Below are 13,854 nucleotides of genomic sequence, written 5' to 3' on the forward strand. Positions count from 1 at the left end.
CCGATTTAAATGCAAAGAAATTTGGCTGGGCCTGGAGCCATCCCAAGACTCAGGGCTGTTGGTACCTGGTCTGGTGAAGTCTGTTGGAGTGGTCCTTAGCTATAAGTGTCCTGATCCATCCTTACTTCCCCAGTGTGTACTGTTGTAACCAGCTGTGGATGTTTTGCCCTTGTGCAAAAGAATCTGGTGGCCAGTGGTTTAGGTGGAGCTACAGTAGTTGGTAAAAGACTTCATTTGGTAAGACCTCAAATCAAGCTGTCAAATCAGCATGAACAGTTTTAATATTGAGAAAAAATTTGCAGGAAAAAAATGAAGCAAATCATTTTATAAAGCACTTTTCCCAGGTTTTCTATTTCACTTACTCCCTCACATGCCTGGCTTTCAGGCAGGTTGAATTTTGTTACATATAGCTCTTTAAAAAATAACTTTAATTTGTTTATAGGTTGTCAGTACTGCTCATAAATACCCATCCGTCCACCCCGAGACCCGCCATTGGACAGCTCTGACATTTGCTGTGTTGCATGGACATATTCCTGTAGTTCAGGTATTATTGTATTTCCCTACCTGCATCTCATTCTTTTTTTTTCTCCTCTTCAGTTCTAATTACATCCATCTCAAACCAGCATCCTCTTGTCATACTCATATTGGTTACTTTTGCTTCTTCAAGAGTGTACTGATACATGATAGACTTACAAAGTGAATATGGTGTTCAAACCTTAACCAATATGAGGCTTAAAAAGGACAATTTTAAAGCAAAGTTGCACCAAAGAAAGTCTGACAACTCCTTGTGCTCCTTCCTGACCACTTGTTTTGTATGTTTGTTTATTCATTCATTGCACTCTCTTACACTGTAATATTCTAGCAAACACAAAACTGCTGCCTTGGTGGGAGAGAGGTGGACAGCAGCCCTCGTGCTGCTCCAGAGAGGGAGAATCGCTCACTCTCCTTACCCCATCCAGGTGTCGTGTGGGATGTGCTGGTTTTGTGCTTTGGCATCTCAGAGGTTGAGAAGGTTTATTCTTCGAAACGGCTGTGTCTTGTGACACACTCAAGCACCAAAACCTTGAAGGCCTTAAGACAGAAATGGCCAGGAGGGGGCTGGAGCACAGGCTCCATCCTGCTCTCTTTGACCACTTTTGTTTTCAGCATTGTTGCTACTTATGTGGAGGTGTCCCCGATGGAGACCACAGCTTTTGGACTCATTGCTGCAATTGGTTCTTAAGAATTGCCTTTCTTTTGGCCATGTCTTCATATAAAAGATGGAGACAATTGAAATCTGATCCATTTTTGGATGGTGCTGGGTTTCTAGAAGACCATGAAGGAAGGATGCTTGTTGGGCTAATTTTCTTCCATCTCCAGTGCATTACTTCCTAACACTGACCTTACCCATTTCCCATTCAAAAACAGTGGGTTATACTTTTTTGGCTCTGAAGTTGGACGCTGGTGCTTCTGGTGTTTGGCAGCGTGTAATGAGCGAAAAAAGGAATTAATTTGCCTCTGTGAAACAACAGGCAGAATTTGCATGTCACGTGTCTCCATTGTATCTGGTTTGCAGATAACAACAAGCATTAGATTCTCATTTGTCACTGTTCATGAGCTCTGAAGACTGTGATACCCCCAGTTGCTCTAAATGGTGAATTTTCTTTCTAGCTATTGCTGGATGCTGGAGCAAAGGTAGAAGGTTCCTTAGAGCATGGAGAGGAAAATTACTCTGAAACTCCTTTACAGCTGGCAGCAGCTGCTGGTAAGAACTTCCTTTCTCCTCCCACTGTAACAGTTCCTCAGCTGGGATCTGTGGTTTACGTGAGCAAATACTGGATTTTAAAAGGAGTAAAAATGCACCTCTTGCCTTGCAGGAAATTTTGAACTGGTCAGTTTGCTGTTGGAGCGAGGAGCTGACCCCATGATAGGAACAATGTACAGGAATGGCATTTCCATGACTCCACAAGGTGACATGAACTCTTTCAGTCAGGCTGCTGCACATGGACACAGGTAGAGTGGGAACAAGTCTAGTGGCATCCTTCAAGTGCTACTTTTTTGCCTGGGCATCCAGTTTGAACAGATGGGTGAAATTTCTGCATGAACAATTGAACATGCCCCTAACTGAGCAGAGATGTAAGGCTTTCTGCTAGCATGTGAATTATACCAGTTGGTGGTACAAGCTGCATTTTGATTTCTGATGTATTAAGAAAAAAAAAAAAAGGAAGGGAACTTCTTGTGGTGTGTGTTCAATGCAGTGGTTGTTAAATGGCAGCTGATGTGACAGCAGAAATGAATGTCCAAAACATTCCTTCTGAATTTCTTGATTTTTTCTCAGGTTTGAGTGAATTGTGTCTGTACTGCTGTGAACCGTCAGTGAACAATGTTATTGCATCCAACAGCAATGCAGTGATGAAGTAGCACATCCACATTGCTGCAGCCTTAATTTTGTTGAATAGAGTTTCTGCATCTATGTTTACTGTAAAGCCCTGTGTGTCTTAATGTTGTTTGTATGCTGCAAATTTAAAAAAAAAAAAAAAAAAAAAAAAGAGAACTACTGAGATGAGCACCTGGCATGCATGACCTTGCAACGCTCAGGAATTGACTGCAGTGTAATGAATTAGTCTCATGATCTTCACGTTCCTACTTTTCTAATTGTAGCCATCCAGAGGAACATAGATACAGGTTAGACACAGTCCCTACCGTGTGTTTGCTTAGAGATGAGCTGCCAGTCTAACAACACGCTCACGGCACGTCAGGGCGGGTTCAACAGCTCTGCCCATCTGGAGCCTGCCAGGGATCCCTGGCACAGACAGCACGCTTTGGGTGTTGGGCTTTCACATTCATCCAGTGTGAATGGGAGCCACAAGCCTGAGGAGAACCAGGGGCTCTCTGTGGCTTGGCTGTTGGCTGTCCACATCACAGACTCTTAACTCCTGTGTTCCTGCCTGTGTAACACACAACACACCTTTATCCTTCCCTCTCTGCCCTAAATTTGTTGGGACACACCATGCTGTGGTCTAAGTGGGAGCAGGGGGGACACTGGCATACCAGGAGGGTGGGCTGGGAGCCTGCCTAGTTTCTCTTCTCACAGCTGCAAAACCAAGGGAAACTATTGAGGTTGATGAGGTTATGCTGGTGTGAACCTGAGGGCACAAAGTCTCTGAGACTGGGCTTTGTTATTTGATGGCCCTGCGGGATCGGTGGCTCTGTGGAGTAGTCCAGGCTGTGCTTGAACCTGCCCTGACTGCCTTGTTGAATGTCTAGCTGCTCTAGCTTTCCCAGACTGCTTTGAGTGTGAATCGAGTGGTGGTGCTTTCAGTAGCCCCGGGCAGCTCCTTTCTCCGGTGGCTGCCATGGTGGGAGTCCCAAGAGCTTGTCCAGAGGCACCTTGGCCTTCCCGGGTTGCTCAAGCAGTCTTGAGTCACGTTTAGCTCACCAGTCTTTGTTCCCACAAGATGCCGCCCTCATGCGACATCTGTGCGGTTCCTGTCCTGACGGCAGTGACTTGCAGACATGTCCCAGGCAGTGCAGGTGGGCTAGCAGGAGCTGTGCTTGCCTTGGGTCTGCTCTCAGCTCGTTCTGCCATTAGCTGGAGTCATTTCTTGGGTAGGTGTCCTAACTTGCAACATCACAGCAAGTAAGCCCGGTGCAGTGAAAGCCTGGCCACTGACTCTGCTCTCCATTTCCTTTCCTCTCCTCTCCTCTCCTGCCCTCTCTCTCTGTCATGCTGTGATTGACAGGAATGTTTTCCGCAAGCTGCTTGCTCAGCCGGAGAAGGAGAAGAGCGATATCCTGTCACTGGAGGAGATCCTGGCTGAGGGCACGGACTTGCCCGACTCGGCGGCAGCTCCGCTCTGTGCCAGCCGCAACAGCAAGGCCAAGCTGAAGGCCCTGAAGGAGGCCATGTACCACAGCGCCGAGCACGGCTACGTGGACGTCACCATCGACATCCGGAGCATAGGTCAGTGCTGTGCTCCTTCCTCTGCTTCGCCCAGGGAAGAACTGTGAGGAACACGCCCCTTCTGACGGGCTGCTGCTTAAACTGACCGCAGTCACATCTTTTGGAATAGAAGGTGGTGGGAGATATGACAGGTTCCCAGCCCATTCCACCTCCACAGCACACCCTGTGCAGGAGCTAATGGCTTTTTTCTGCCATCCACTGTGGTTTCCATCAGGAGCAATCTGCACTGCTGCATAGTGGAGGGTAGATAAGGCTCTGGGGCAGTGTTCAGCTGTCATGGGCCACCTCCAGCTGCTTCTCTTTTGCACTCTGCTGTAAAGTAATCCACTGTTAAAGCAACTTTATTTTCTGAGACTCTGAAGGCAGGAGCAGGGAACTGACTCCTTGGTATGCCAGCTCTGCCAGTGAGGGACTTGAACATCATACCAGCCCACCGTGAAGCTGCTTCTACCTGTGGGGGAGTGGTTGTGTGGCACAGATGGAAGTTGATCTGGACTGTGTATTTACCATGCCCATTCATCTGTTCACAGAGAAAGAGCGACCCAAGTGCCTGGTGTGCCTCTGCCTGGGGCAGTGCTCCAGCCCTGGGGACACAGGATATGGGTCAGAGTGTGCAGTGCAGGCAAAGGTCTGGAGATGAATGAGAGGAGAGAGGCAGGGGTGCTTTCCAGGCATTGAACATTTTCTGACATGGAAGGGAAAACCTTCACTTGCCAAACATCAGGCTTGTATTTCCTTCCACTCTGTTCTGTAAGAGCAGAAAGTAGGTCACATCTAGCCTCATGCCTGCAGAGGTACATTAGCTCCATGTGCTTTCTCGCTCAGTGCAGGGGAGCAGTTCCTTTTAACTTCCTGGAGAGTGCTTCTGCCATGACAAGCTGCTTGAAAGGGCTGATCTGCTTAACTCGCCCAGTGCTCTTTAGGGAAAATACTAATGATCAGGAGAGGACATGGGGTATCACTTAAAGCATGTTTTAATATGAAGACCACCAATTTAAATCCAGGTAGGTAGTGACCAAAATCAGGTTTTTTCACCGTTTAATGGCTCTCCAGGGCCACATTCAAACAAATGAGCTAGTGTAAATCTTGTTTCCAAAAGGCTTTTGCAACGCAGAACACCACAGCAATTACCACAAATTGGTAGTCTCAGCAGAGAAGCTGAAGGCTAGATGAGCAGAGAGACCACAGTCTTCTCTTAGCATTTGGAGGAAAGCCTCTGTGCATTAGCTCTGGGACGTACTGATAACCATCAGCCTTCTCAATTAAGGATAAATAGGAATTTGACTTCTTGAATAATTTGGCAGCTTTTGCTTAAAATCTTAACATCGGTGAAGGTAAAAAAGCAGAAGGGCACGTCCTTGCCAGGAGCTGGAATGAGCTGTGTCCTGTGTCTGCAGGTGTTCCCTGGACGCTGCACACGTGGCTGGAGTCCCTGCGCACGTCCTTCCAGCAGCACCGACGGCCCCTCATCCAGTGCTTGCTGAAGGAGTTCAAGTCCATTCAGGAGGAGGAGTACACTGAGGAGCTTATCACACAAGGGCTGCCTCTGATGTTTGAGATACTGAAGGCCAGCAAGGTAGGATAAATTATGTTTTAAAGGAAATCAGCCTTATTCCCATCCTGTAAGACACCAAAGCTTGCAATGTTATTTTTGAACAGCTCTCTCAAAGGTTGTTCAGACTGCACAGGATTATTACTATCTGTATTATGTATTTCAGGATTTTTTCTCTGTGGAAACATGGGTTATAAACACACAGGCTAATCACTGCTCCTACTAGAACAGCCTAATAACAGGAGCTAACAATCAGCTGGACAGACAACTGAAGCTGGTGCATAGTGGTGAAATTAAAGTCAAAAGGGTCATGGCACTGTGGCAAGAGCTGTTGATAACCAAACTAACTCAAAGAGTAATTTCACACAGCTGATTTTACAGAACCATACAACAAAGCTAATAGTCATGTTTACTTTGGATTTCTTTAGCCTGTCATGACTTTCTCTTCCCTTCATGTGGGATTTGGACTCTTAACCTTGTGAGGAGACTGGTTTCTACATGCACAGAACAGGATAATTTTTTCAAATGTTCTCTGTGCGTGTTTGTGCTTGCAGCTTCCCCAGATTTGTTCTTTCCGCTGATGTTGTTTTTAGCCAAGCAAATCAGACTAACAAAACCTTTCCAAGGAGGTACCATTGGGTATGGAAGTATAATGGCAAAGGGGATGATCATGGGGGGTGGCAAGGAGAGGAAAATGTCTTACCTTGTGAAGAATTTAAAACTTGTTGCAACCAAAAGTCTCTTCTCTACTAGTCCCCCTGAGAGTCAGTCACTCCCAAGGAAGGCCCAGTCACCATGTACTGTTACCAGAAAATCACTGTAGTGATGAGAATCATCAAAATTATTTGACTGGTGTTCTTTGCTCCACAATACATGTTGGTATGGCCTTCTCATTGTTAAACTGAAAGTAAGTAACTTTTATCACCAACTCTATGTGTAACAGCAAATAAGGAGCAAATAATTTTTAGCAATAGACTAAATAATGTGAAAAGGGGAGAGGTTCTGGTATAGGTACTCAATAGTAAATATTCCAGACTTGATATAACTAGTGATGGCCTACATGGATTTACTTCTCATATCTTGCTGCAAAAGCAGGCTTAGACTAGAGTCCTGAGCAAATCCTGCATATGTGTTCCAGCATTATTCTGATTTTTGCTCTCATGAGCCTTGCCTTTGCAATTGGTTTGTATTGGATGGGTATTTATGGAGAATATTTTTAGACAGGTTTTAGGAAGTTGTTCCAAATCCTAGCATTTGTAGATTCCTTGTTCTGTATTCACTTGGGTTAATGTATGTTCATCCAGAAACTACCAGCAAAGTGCTGTTTGGTTTAAAAGTCGATACGAAAATAATCATATTGAATACTTAACAGAGAATAAGTTTTGTAAGAATAAGCCTTGTAATCTGGGATGAGAGGTGACTTTAATTGCTTTTCTCCTGAGTGGCTGAAGCTAAGGCCAGCAATCATCATTAGAACAAATCATTTACATAGGATTATACCTTTGGTACATCTAGGTTTTCCACAGTCTATTGTAGGAGACTTGTGAGAAAAAATAAGACTGCTGCCTTCTGCTTTGAGTTCACCTAAAATGTGGAGGGGCAAAACAACTGAAGTATCACAAAAACCCCTACACGAGAAAGAGGAAATCTGTGCTGATCTTTATGCCTGCCCCTGGGCCTGGGGGAACTGCCTGTCTTCGTGCATATTCACAAACACACAGTCACTCAGTGTTTCATAGTATAGAAAAAATAATTAATCATTCTGGGACACTCTAAGGGTTTACAAATTGTCTGCAAATGTTATGAATTGTTGTGGTGGTCTTGTCCAAATGGTCTCTTACAAAACTCTCCCAGACAAAAATGAGGAAAGAGACTATGCAACCCTTTGGAAGGAATCTACATAAATTCATTTGTAGGACAACGAGCCGATAAAAGTTCTCCCTGGTCACTCCATAGAAGGCAGCTGAGGAGAGCTCAGATTTAAAGGATCTTCTGTTCCCCTTCTCTGGAAGGGCTGAAAGCAGAGATTTTTGTGTATACCCACAGAATGGAAATCTCCTTTAAGAGGTGCAGAAGGGCCATAACTGTGGTTCACATCCCTCTCTCGACAGCAAACTGTAAAGCTCTGCATTTTGTAGAACCATGGAGAGAGGAGCTTGATTTGCCCACACAGACATCCTTTTTCCCTGTGGGCTGGAAACTTTGAGAGAGATTATGGCTCTTGCTAAACATCACAGTCTGGCCCAGTACATTTCCTTAATGATTTTTTCAGGGCAAAAAGTATAAAATAAGCAACTAGGAAGCAGAGGGCCACTTAGCAGTTCTTGGCTGATGTAAAACAAGATGTCCCATTTGCTACATATTGTGATGCTTGATATATTTTAATTGCATGGCAACCTGCGCCTAGTAGAAATGGCATTTTGTGTTCCTATAAATAGTTCCAGCTATCCCATAATCTCAGAACAATTTACTAATATTAATGAGTTGAAACAAGGAAGAAGATCTTATCCTCCCTTCACCAACAGGGAAACTGAGGTAATTAAACAGGCAGATTTTCAGGGTCCCATGGAGTGACAGTCCCAGTCTCAGAGGCTGTGATAACCTGGATAAGCCAGACTGCAGTTCATAGTTTTGAGTAATTTGGTGAGAGAAGCTCCCCAAAAATCACACGGAAACAGAAGGGCAGGTCTCAGGGTAGGAAACAAACTTTCTGCCCCCACCTTCTACTTTGCACTGTTGTATGAAATGTTCTTGCAGGTTCCCAGGCCATGCAAAAAAAAGGCCAAATGCTACAAATATGAAAATATTAAAGAAAATGTAACCAATACTTACAAGACCAGTGTCAGATTTGAGGAACTTCTTTTGTCTTGCAGGTGGTTTATAAAATGACTGTTTGTAGAGGATACAGATGTGAGGGTTTATGTGAGAGCTCTGCCAGCACTGATGCTGGTGACAAAGTGGCACATTCCCATCTATGTGCCAAGATGCTGACATAATAAAATAAAATTTAAACAAATGTAGAAACAAAAATAAAATTTGCAGAAGTCCTGATGCTGTAACACAGAACAGCAACAAAAATCAGCGAGTCAGGCAAAACTGGCTGAGCTGAAGTCCCTGGGTTTATTGCCTTTCTTCAAACTCTGATGTTAGTTGGGGAGAACAGTGTATAGGTTGCATATGGATTGTTCACTACTGCACTGTAGTCTTGAAGGAAGTCTTCCAAAAGCACAGATGAGGGTTGGATACTCAGCTCCTGGTGGCTTCCAGTGGTATGGAGCTCTTTCATTTCCTTTCATCCCTTTAAATGTCGTAACTGCCCTGTTGAGAATTGCATGGGGAGTGGGGAAGTAGCAGTACTTCCATGCTGCCGAGGCAGAGCTGTGAGAACAGACAGAGAATCGCTCTGCAGTCGCTCCCTCCATTGCTCCTGCTGTCCTGCAGGGAGTTTGGGTCATTACCAAACTAAAGACCAGGGTCAAGGTACTCTGGAAAAGCAACATCTGTGGCAACGACATGGAGAGCTTGTTTAAGGTTTAAGGTACCTCCCCTAAGAGCAAGCAAAACCCAAACTGAGAAAACTCTTGACGCTAAAAATGTCAATGACACATAATGGTTTTGAGACACCACATGGCTAGGAAGGGCACTGCCATTTAGGGTTGGATTCAATCTCTTTGGAGGACAAGAACACAAACATAACCTGCTAGAAGTTGTTTGGACAGGGCTGTGTGAGGCAAAAGCCAGAGGGTCACTTCTGGGAATGAGTAGTCCTGAGCTAAACTTTAGCTGCTCTGTAGAGCAGAGTCAAGTCCCTCAAAATTAAAATGATGCTGGAGGTCTTGTTATGGAAGAATGATAGGAAGATAGAACTGAATTCCTGCCTGTTGGTATCTGTGTTGTGCTCTTCATGGCCTGGGAAAACTCCCCCAAACTCCTGACTAAAAGCTTTCCTTTCCCTCCAGCTGAGGTTGATGCTTGCATTGCCTGAGCTTGTCTCTGAGCTGGATTGTCCACCTGCCCCGTGTCAGAGGACCATATTTACCTGAGGGGTGGGTGTGCCTGAGGAGTGCCTCCCACCCCACCCCAATAGAGGCTTTTAGAAGAGCTGTGGGGGGGCTGCATCCAGGTCCATGGCCTTGTAGTGCCTGAGGTGAGGCTCACAGGTCAGCTCTTCTGCTTTTGCAGAGATTCTCTTAAGGATAATACACTGAATGTGCAGAGATGTTTCTGTGTCCTCTGTCTACAAAAATCCTGGAGCTGTTCAGTTTGATCTTGACATTTCCACAACCTGAAAAGACAGACTCAAACCCACAACCTTGGAAGTTAAACACGTCTGGCCTTTGGAGGAGGTTGGGTTTAGGTTTCCTCTCCAGGGGTCTGCATGAAACTGAATTGTCTTTAAATCACCCAGCTCCATCCATGTAGATGGACCAGCATCGTTGCCAGTTGTATGAGGTCATGAGCCAGTTTCAGCCGCTACTTTTTCAGCCTACAGCAATTTATATCAGTGTGTCCTTGGCCTATTTTTTGGAGAAAATACACAATCTTTTAATTCCAAATAATCTCTCGTACAGCTTTCTTCCTTCCCCCATGGGACAGGTAAGGAGCTCTTTGCCATTTCTTTGGATCCTGTGTGGCCATGCATTGCTGAGGTGCATGTGTGAGTCCACACGTGCATTGAGCACATGTGCTGAAGCATTGTCTGAAGCTCCTAGAGGAGATTCACACCAGGAAAACTTGGCTTAGGACTGTAAGTGTTCCTGCTAGTGTATTTTCTAGGACTAAATCAGCTTGAGAAGTCATAGGAGTGATCCTTCACTGCCATACCTTCATTGCATTCTGCAGCTCTCTCTTCATCCTTCCCATCCATTTCTGTCAGTGACAACATGTTTATTTTAATTAATTTATTTTAATATTTAGCCCATTAGTGAGGTGTTGGGCAACTAGGCTTGTTGGAGGATGTAGGAAACTGCTTTCCAAAGATGCTTCCTCAGGATTTAAAATTCCTGCAGCTTTCCAACCTTTACAAATGCACCTACAGGCAGCTGAAGAAATGTGCAGGAGTGCACAGGTTCTTTTGGAAGGCTGAGCTGTTTGAATAACAGCCATCAGTCTGGTGTTGATAGTTATCAAGAACAAATAGCAATTCAGAACAACAACCAGTTTTAAAATTCCAGAAAGATTCAGGCATGTGGGTATCTTGAAAAATCTAGCCCATATGGTTTAAAAGCTAAAGTACTCTTTTCAGCAGTAACTTCTCCATTTGGAAACCAAAATCTCTTGAAAGGAAGGTTTTGGGATATTTTTAAAATATCTCTTTTCAGAAATAGCCTCTGTCACAGATGCACTGGCTACTGAAAAAGTATTTCCATGTCTCATCAAACAAGAGGCAGCAGGAAAGACTTGAAACATCTGCCTATTGTGTTCCAAGAAAACTTTCAGAAGCTGAAGCTTGAGATGAGCATTCTGTTTCTCTGTTGCTAGGGTTTTTCTGGATTTGATTCTTCTAAAACAAATGTTGGGAGAGGTTCCTGAAAGAATGTCAACAGACTCAGCTCATGTGTCTGTTCTACTAAGTCCAGGCATGGTGATCAGCAAAATTCAGTATTTCAACAGGGTCTGCATGTGACCTAGAAAGTGGCACTGGAAGACAAAGGATCTAGAAATTTCCACTTTTTTCTATTGCTCTATGATGGGCTGAAATGAGTGTTTCAGATGAGCTTGTGTGAAGCTGTATTTTGCTGTGTGAAGCCAGACTGCCCTGTTCTGCAGGAAGGGCTGTGGGTGAACCCTACATGGCACTGAGGCAGGCACTCTGTCATAATCATGTCCAAAGGGAAAGTTTTCCCCTAGGAGAGTACTCTGCGTGTTTCTCTTACCTGGAGACCATCAGGAAAGACTCCTCTTTGTCTTGTTGAACTGCTTTTCAACATAACACTGAGGTTGTATTGTAATGAAAGGTTTCGCGAGGATATTTGTTTCCTATGTAATATTTTACCTTTCTTGAAAAAATTAACACCTGAAAATGGAGTATTTTGGCTGACAACTGAAATACTTCACCTGAAATAAAATGTGGAGTTTCCCAGAGGAGACAGACACACAAAACCTGCACTAAAAATAACCCTGAAGACATTCCAGGATGCTAAAGGGTCTGCTTCTGGATTCCATGGAGTGGCTAATGCCCTTCTGTGTGTCATCCAGTGTCCAGCCAGCATGCAGTGATCGATCTTTTGGCTAGGACTTGCTGTGATTTTTAGTCAGGTTTCACTGTTCTCAAGCAACTGCAGTGATGTGTAGCATTGCCCATTGTCACCTGTAGCACTTCTGTGTCTGAACAGTTCCGAGTCAGGCGGACCCAGGTTATCCACACATGTACATCCTGCATTCTGCGTGTGAGATGCGAGCGCCAGGTACCGAGTGGCACGTTCATAACGCACTGTTAACCCCAGCCTGCGGTTTTGTAACACACCTTCAGCTTGGGACTTACTAACACAGGTCTCATTTTGTTCCTACCCTCTGCTACCTTCTAAAATGTTTCCCTGCCAGAGGCAGGAACTGTTTCTTCATTTACAATAAATAAATGTCGTGGATGGGACACCTGCCCTTTCTGGGCTCTCACCCAGGGATTAGACTGTGCCTGTGGATCTGAGCTTTTTACATACAATGCACAGCTCTGATATAAAGAGCGTTTTGAAAAGGAGACCTGGCGGCTTTCCCAGAAGCAACGGTAGGGTCCATTTGTGCCTTACCTGTGATTAATTCTTTTCCATTTGTGCTTGCAGTGGAGGGGCTTAAGCCCAGCACTAACAAAACCTGTTTTGTTGCATGTTCACTGCCTTTAACTGTAGCTTCAACCTCTGGGGCTTTCCTCTCTTTCCAGCTCTTGACTAATATTAATTATGTGTATGCTGCTTAACCATCTAGAAGTGATGATCTGAAGTGGCATTTATTTAGTTTTGAGGCATTTGGTGAAAGTGAATTATGCAAGAGGACAATAGTAGGAACACCTGTGCAAGGGTGGAGACGGTTCTGAGATGGCAAAGAAGGTCTCAGAGTTTGAGAAGGTCTCAGGGATGGGGGCAGCAAAAAAAGCCCTCTCTGTTACTTCACTCTTTATCATCTTTTTCTGGGAAAGGGAAGCATAGATAGAGGACTAATTCAAGGGTATTCCAGCATGTCATGGATGAGTCCTCAGTGGGCTCAGGGTATGCTGAGGTTACCGCTGCTGGAACAGCTGCTGGGGACTGTGTGTGTGATGGGTAACTGGAAACAGCACTTCTGCCACTCTGCATTTAGCAGAGAAATGGGGCCCCTGGGCATCCTCAGGACCAGAGAGAGAAGATACCTTTGCCAGTGCCCCTGTTCTCTGAGCATTATGGTTTCTCGGCTTGCATTAACTGGCAGACACCAACCCCAGAAGAACAAGTGTTACTTTTTCTGCTTTAACGTGGTGAGCTTTTGGCTTTCGGGCTATGTGGTAGAGGAATTTGAGGGCCTGGCAGACTTAGGATAAAACATTATTAATGGAGGTGATCTGGTGAGGGTAGCATCAATAGAAGAAAACCCCAAAGGACTTCTTAGGATTTCAGAGGTAAAGAAAAGAAGCCTGACTTGTTACCACTGTAGAGGGCAGCCACGTGGACAAGTAGGGTGTCCGTAGGCTGGCAAAAACTAAGCAGTGGGGTTTGAGCAGTCTGCAACACACATTTTACCCTGCAGAGTTGAGGCACAGACATGCACAGGTACTGGAGAATATTGGCTATGTATTTCCCAGTTGTGTCCAGTACCTTGTAGGAACACATCCCAGCATGGCTATGCTGCATTGAGCCGTGTAACCTGGAATGGAGCGAGCTCCCTCAGGGTGTGTGCTGAAGCCTGGAGGAGACTTCCCTGAATCCTGCCACAGACCTTTGTCAGATGGACATTCAGGAAAAAATAGCCTTGCACTTCCCGCCCAGGTCTTCACCTCTTCTTAGATCAATCGACGAGGCATCTCTGGTCCAACAACTTGAAAGCCTCCCGCTTTGCTTCAAAAGAATTTATTAATTCCCCTCAGTTCAAGTGCATTCAGCAGGACTGGGGAATTCCTTTAGATCTCTGCTGAAGAATGCTTTTAAGTCAGGGGACTGCTTGTATCTACAAAGCAAAGTTGCTTGCTCACCGACCAGCTCTCTGCTGGAAGCACCATCTCCCTCAGAAGACTTTCTGTTGTTCCCTGTTCCCTCTTGCCTATCTGTAAAATACCCCATGGCTAGGTAAATATTTTTATTATATCCTGTGCCAAGCTTTCTTCCCCTCCCACAGAAGAAGATGTGCGTCGGCTCCCTTTGAGTGCAAATGAATGTCCTTGTCTAAGAGGAGG

The 13,854-nt window shown here is 45.0% G+C and overlaps 1 protein-coding gene across 2 annotated transcripts in view; it reads left to right on the forward strand.

Annotated features, from left to right (window-relative positions):
* ABTB3 (ankyrin repeat and BTB domain containing 3) overlaps nucleotides 1–13,854 on the forward strand; it is a 165,229-nt gene that overhangs the window by 137,346 nt on the left and 14,029 nt on the right. For both annotated transcript variants that reach the window (XM_063395761.1, XM_063395762.1), the window contains exons 7-11: nucleotides 443–544; nucleotides 1,651–1,744; nucleotides 1,857–1,992; nucleotides 3,723–3,943; nucleotides 5,341–5,519. In XM_063395761.1, coding sequence (XP_063251831.1) covers nucleotides 443–544; nucleotides 1,651–1,744; nucleotides 1,857–1,992; nucleotides 3,723–3,943; nucleotides 5,341–5,519 — 732 coding nt within the window. The remainder of the gene's footprint in view (nucleotides 1–442; nucleotides 545–1,650; nucleotides 1,745–1,856; nucleotides 1,993–3,722; nucleotides 3,944–5,340; nucleotides 5,520–13,854) is intronic.

Source organism: Prinia subflava, chromosome 4 (genome assembly GCF_021018805.1).
Source record: "Prinia subflava isolate CZ2003 ecotype Zambia chromosome 4, Cam_Psub_1.2, whole genome shotgun sequence".
Lineage (NCBI taxonomy): Eukaryota > Metazoa > Chordata > Aves > Passeriformes > Cisticolidae > Prinia > Prinia subflava.